This window comes from Egretta garzetta, unplaced genomic scaffold, assembly GCF_000687185.1.
Source record: "Egretta garzetta isolate BGI_Z169 unplaced genomic scaffold, ASM68718v1 scaffold163, whole genome shotgun sequence".
Taxonomy (NCBI): domain Eukaryota; kingdom Metazoa; phylum Chordata; class Aves; order Pelecaniformes; family Ardeidae; genus Egretta; species Egretta garzetta.
Genome location: NW_009259308.1, coordinates 4,655,964 through 4,662,306, shown reverse-complemented (window position 1 = coordinate 4,662,306; position 6,343 = coordinate 4,655,964). Strand labels below are relative to the sequence as shown.

Genomic DNA, 6,343 nt, shown 5'->3' with positions numbered 1-6,343 from the left:
AGGAAGGTGAAATACCACACAGGTGTTGCTATTTAACTTTTTCAAGGCTCTGTATTTATTTCAGTGCAATCAAAAAATCTCTGTGAGTTTGGGTTTATAGGCTGTACCTGCCAAGTAGAACAACTTCTGCCATTGCAGCCTTTTTGTGCTGAACAGGGATGAGAGCTGTTTCTCTCTTGTCTTCACCAGGATCGCAACATGATTCTTGGGAAACATGGCTTCTTTGTGAACCCCTCCGATTCTGTCGCTGTCATCGCTGCCAATATTTTCAGTATCCCTTATTTCCAGCAGACTGGAGTTCGTGGCTTTGCCCGGAGCATGCCCACCAGTGGGGCTCTTGATAGGTAGCATCCAACTGTGCGCGGTGGGAGAGGGGAGGGGAACCCTGCCAAGGAGAGGGACTGTCCCTTTTTTTGTGGTTTAACAGGTGTCTGTAGTGGGGAGTGAGTGCATGGTCTGCCTGAAGGGTGAAGCAGCGCCAGGGCTGCTGCGGGCTGGCTGCCAGGGGAGGCAGTGAAGTTTAATGGATTAAATCCTGTTTGGGGACATGGTAGAGCTAGGCTCTGCTCTTGGCTCTTTCTCTTCTCTGCAGATAAGCCCAAACAAATGATCCTCCTCACCCCCCCACCCCCTTTTTTTTAATTTGATAGTGATACTTTCTTTGTTAAATGCTTTGAGATCTACAACTTAAAATGGCTTTAGAAGAGTTATGTGTTTATATTTATTCTTTAGTTGCGTATCCCACCTGCTTCCCAGATGTTACTCTGAGATAACATAGAGGATTGCTGTACAAAGAATTGTTCATTGTAAAAAAAAAAAAAAAACCAAACCAAAACAAAACAGTGGCGTGACCTGCTTTCAGTGGTACCCCAAAAGAGGTGCTGGGTAGCTACAGAAGCTCCTACAGCAGTATTTCACATGGGAGCGCTGAGAGTCCAGCTGTGATGTGACTGAGCCTTCTTACCTTTGAAGGGTGGCCCATGCTACAAAGATTGCTTTGTATGAAACTCCAACTGGCTGGAAGTTCTTTGGAAACTTGATGGATGCAAACAAACTGTCTTTGTGTGGAGAGGAAAGTTTTGGTACTGGTAAGTCAGCGTTCCTGATTTCACCAATGATGGTATTATTCCTGCTCATAGTTCTTCATTGTGCTGGGTAGCTTGGGATTTATCTTACATGTATAGTTGTTAATGTTTCTAAAATAGTAAAATAAAAAAAAGGCTTGCGAGAATCACTGGTGGAAACGAACACAATGCTAAAAGTTTTGTCAGGCAAGAGCTAGTTCTCCTTTCAGTTATTTAGGAAGGCATATGTAGATATGCAGGAAGTTTAAGGGCCTCTTTACTAGCCCGGTCATTGAGTCTATGGGGATTAAGTGCAGTGTTAAATGTATTTTTCAACTCTTGGTGGCCAGGAAAACCTTCTAAATGTTTTCATTTCTGGAAAGAAATATGGTTTGGAGCATGCAGTTTTATTAGGGAAGGTTTCAGGTCACTATTAAATCTCTGAGCTTAATAGGGCCCTCATTTCCCTGTTCTAAAAACAAGGTATGATTTATAAAGTTTAAATTAACACTTGCCTTTGAACAGTCTAAGCAAGTTATTAGGTTACTGAGAAACAAAGTGAACATCTTAAGGAATTTACTAGGGGTGTGCACGTGACACAAAACTATTATTTGTGCAGGGAAGTTAAAGTGAGCAGATTTTGGTCTGCATTGGAGCGGCATGCTCAAAACACGCAGTGTTCCCGGGAGGCCTTGGCAGTTTGAGTTCTCCCGTGGCATCTACCACATGGTTTTAACGTCCTGACTGTGGAAATGGGTCCTTCCCTGCATGCAGGAGGTCAGCACCTAATTCATGCACGAAGGCTGAGTTTCTCTGAGATCTTGTTTTTCCTGTCCTCTAGAGACCTCTGAAGACCAGGGGCAGCTGATAGGAGATGCAAAGCATAGGGTCTTGAGGGGATTTAGGGTGGATGATTTCAGGCTCAAACCTGGCGTATTTTCATTCCACCACCCCATATTTCAGAAGAGCATTTTAGCCTCTGTGTGGGTGTCTTGCAGAGCAGGGATGGCCTTAAATCCCCAAATGCCTGAAATTAAGTGCTTTGTGGAACTGGGGTGCACAACTTGACACAAAAGGATTACCCCAGCTTTTCTGTAGCTGAGGAAATGGCATCACAGACTCTGGTTGAAAGCAGTTTGCTGTAGGGCTGAAGCAGTCTTCAGTGGCAATATTTTCACAACAAAATGCTATTCGGATACATGGGATTTGGCCTCAGGTTGGAAGGAAAGAGGAATTTCAGAAAATGTGGTATTCTATAAAGAAATCTTGAAGTAAATTGTGAGTAAAGGAAGATCTTGGAGTTTTGCCCTGAATGATTTCAACATGAGTTAATTTTATGTTCTGGACTTTGGCTAATGAGAGGGCACCGGCATTTCAGTAAATAAATAAAAACAAAAAGCACCAAATGATTCATGGAGCTGCTGATAGGAGATGGTCTCTAATGAGCAGCTCTCTCAAATTGTTTCCATCCTTTATTGTATGAGCAATGAGCTCATAGTTTCTCTCCATCCCCCAGTAGGTAAGTGACTCTACATTACAAATAAAAGTGACTGATTCCATTTGCAGCAGGGGCTGAGAGAGAGGTTTGGGATTTTGGCCATGCAGCATCACGTCTGAATGGCCAGGGACTGAAGTAGTTTTGGGGGGGACAGATTCAGAAAGGGCCCGGGAGTGTTGGAAGTCCCCTACAATGCAAAGGGGGTTTGTCCATCTGGCAAATGCTCTTTAGGGAATGCAAAGGGGCAAGGAAGGTTGGTTGATAGTAGTTGATGAGGAGTTGTTTGGAAGCAGACAGAATGTGAGTGCCAATGGGGAGAGAGGTGAAGGAGCAGCCAAATAGACCCAGTAAAAATTGAAACAAACTGTGACCCGGTGGGACTGGAGTCCAGGAGCAATTAGAGTAATGCGACATGACAGAATTCCTGCTTGCTTTCTTGGGTATTTTATTCCAGCAATAAGTTGATACATCACATGGGACTTCTGTTTATTTAGCATTCCTCTCCATCACCTCTGTACAGCCCTCTCTGCTGTAAAGAACCGTGAGGATAATTTATCGCTGCGTCCACAATAGTGGGATTTGTGTAAAGCGCCACATAACCCATGCCCCAGCCTTTCCCCAGACGATTGCCCGCTCTGGCAATTCTTGAGAGGGTAAAATGGCAGCTCTGGAGTGCTCTTTGCATTAGCAGGCGTACCCTGGCTCCTTGGGATTTCATTAATACCTGTTTGGAGGTTTTCCAGAGCTCAAAGGATAAAACTCAGAAGTTGTGCATCTGTGGGGCACAGTACCAAACTTGCAAGCCAGAAGCATGGAGTCTGGGTTGGGTGTATTCTGGGCTGCCATTTGATCCCTTGTTTAATTTAGGTGTTCAGGGTGCTGCCCAAGTTGCAATATCTTCTCGGGTTTCCTGAGGGCCTTGGTGCTGTGCAGTCCCTGCCCCAACACTGCCAGCCCCTGTCCGGTGTGCTCCCAGGGCAAGGCTGGGCTGGCCCCTGATGGCCTCCTACTCTCTGTGCTTTGGAGGAATCCTCTTGTAGCCAAAACAGGGTCTTTTACAGCCTTTCAGTGCCTGGCATGTGGGAGTGATAGCAGGCGCGAGGCTCTCTTCTGGCTTCTGCACGTGAATGAAGTCTTTCCTCGCACTGCTGTTGGCCAGCCCCGGTGGCTGGTGCTGCCCGGCAGGCTGCTCTTCTCTCCGATGTGGGGTAATTTCAGAGTCATTAGGGTTTGGCTTCCTCAGCAAGGGCTGACATTTTTCTTGGTGCTCAGCCAGAATATGTGCTGATCAGAGTATGCTGATCTGGCAGATGGTACGTGACAGCTGCTTGAAGAGGTTGATGTTAGTCCTTCCTGAGCTGTTCCTTTGCATTTGACTGCTTGCTTTTTTTTTTTTTTTTTTGATGACCTTTTTACTGTGCATTCCCCATTACTTCCTTGGGAACAAAATTAAGGATCTGTGAACAATGAGAGTGTGTGTGTGTGTGTGTGTGTGTGTGTGTTAAAAGGGGCCGAATGTTTTATTTGGGCTATAGCTAAAAGCAGATGATATCTTGAACCGTTTTAACAATGCAGCAGGGATCAAGCTCATGAAATGCCTTCCATTTGTGAGTTTGTACGGCTGCCAGTTGGATGGAGAAGACAAGGTAGGGCTGTAGCACAGACTCTCGTGTGAAATAGGTGGGAAATGTGTTTCTGCTGTGGCTCTCTTGCAGGCTCTGACCACATCCGTGAGAAGGACGGGCTGTGGGCTGTCCTGGCTTGGCTGTCCATACTAGCCACCCGCAAGCAGAGCGTGGAGGACATCATGAAGGATCACTGGCAGAAATATGGCAGGAACTTCTTCACCAGGTGGGGAAGGTGCTCCAAGGGCAGAGCCCCCAGCACTGATGGCACCAGCGTGTGACCGCAGTGCTGTTCCTGCCTCATTACACTTGCTGTTTCTGTGTTGCTGCAGTAATTTCAAACTCCCCAATCCGTTTGCTGCAGTATGCAACATATCTGGGATAGGTAAAACAGTGGGTATTCACCTTAACCTTCCATGATGTTCAGTTTAGGTTTTGATATTCCAAACATAAATTTAGTATCAAAGTCTGCAAAGGCTGTACATTTTATATCTGCAAGGCATCCTTTTTTTCTTCTAATGGAGATTTTTTTTTTTTCTTGCAACAGTTGTTTTTGCCATTGGAACAGTATGTTTCTTGAGACCACAAATCACAAGCTAATTTTAATATCTTCATGGTGGCAGTGGCTTACTGAATGGATGCCCAGCTCCTAGGCCATTATTTCCCTGATTGAATTTCTGTCCAGTTCCAAAATACCCTAATTTCAACTGCAGTAGACATGGAAGATGAAAAGGGAAGGAGTGAGAACCAACCTGCATGTAAGCAGAGGTGGGAATGCCATCTGCAGTGAAAGCATTAGGCAGAAATCATTCATCTTGGAAGACCTAGATGAAAATTCTGTCTCAAACTGCTAAATGGAAGAACTTGCCTTTTCCTTTTTTTTTTTTTTTTTTTTTTGTTTTTTTTTTTTCCCCCCCCCCCATAAAGCCCGCATACAGTTGGGGCGCAGAAATCATTCATCTTGGAAGACCTAGATGAAAATTCTGTCTCAAACTGCTAAATGGAAGAACTTGCCTTTTCCTTTTTTTTTTTTTTTTTCTTCTTGTTTCTTTTTTTTCCCCCCACACCATAAAGCCAGCATACAGCTGAGGCATTTAAACCCATGGAAAAAATGCCAAAGTCTAGAATAAAAAGGCAGTCTTTTAGCACCAGAGGTATGTTGCACAGAAAGCTAAATGTGATGGGAGGCAGGTTAGCAAGCCTGTGCATGCTTCATCTACCCAGCTGGGCAAATAAAAGCGGCGCAAATCACACTGGCAATCAGAGTACAAAGTGTCAGATCCCGATGTGTGCTTCAGCCGCTTTCTGCTGCCTCTCTTACCCAGGTTAATGAGATCAAAGCTGGCACTGGTATGTTATCATATGCTGCAATCACACCTGCATTTTGCTGTGGGGACGCACATGAGGATGTTCAGGTGAAATTGTTATCGTGAGGAACCTGTTGAGATCCTATCAGCAGAATTAGAATAAATTCTTTGCAGTCAGCATTGTTGGAGTCTAGCCCTCTGTCTTCGATAAACCGAGCGCAAGACAGCACAATTTGCGCTTTCATCTCTCCTGACACCGAGTGTCTGTGGTATGTTGCAGTGTACCCCACGGATTTGTATTGGATCGTAGTGATAATGCTGCACACAGATCCTCCTTTCTTTTCTTCTTGTCCTCTCCTCCAGTAAGGGCATAGAGAACATCTATGGGGCAGACCGCAGTGTTTAAACAAGGGCATTGCAAAACATTGATACTCATTACAGCCTCCCCTTGCTAATACTTGTTTTGTGGTGACTGGTTGTAGGTACGACTATGAAGAGGTGGATGCAGATGCAGCTAACAAAATGATGAAGGAATTGGAGACTGTAATGTTTGACCGGTCCTTTGTGGGGAAGCAGTTGTCATGTGGTGACAAAGTCTACACGGTTGAGAAAGCTGATAATTTTGAGTACAACGATCCCGTGGATGGAAGTGTCTCTAGAAACCAGGTGGGCGTAGCCTTGCCTGGGCTGAACATGGCCTCAGAGGGGTGTTGTGCTGTGTGTTTTGGGCTTAATCTTGGTCTGTTGCATTTTTACCTGCTTTAAAGTCAAATGTTACAGTTGTTCCTTGAAAAAATGTTTCTGCCCTGAGTGAGGGAAATTGCTGCCTTGGAGAGGGAAGGGTCTGGA

The 6,343-nt window shown here is 45.0% G+C and overlaps 1 protein-coding gene across 1 annotated transcript in view; it reads left to right on the top strand.

Annotated features, from left to right (window-relative positions):
- The window catches only part of PGM1 (phosphoglucomutase 1), a 15,545-nt gene that overhangs the window by 6,687 nt on the left and 2,515 nt on the right, over positions 1-6,343 (top strand). Inside the window, exons 6-9 of the mRNA XM_009636223.2 lie at positions 190-344; positions 973-1,088; positions 4,278-4,413; positions 5,977-6,160. Coding sequence (XP_009634518.1) covers positions 190-344; positions 973-1,088; positions 4,278-4,413; positions 5,977-6,160 — 591 coding nt within the window. The remainder of the gene's footprint in view (positions 1-189; positions 345-972; positions 1,089-4,277; positions 4,414-5,976; positions 6,161-6,343) is intronic.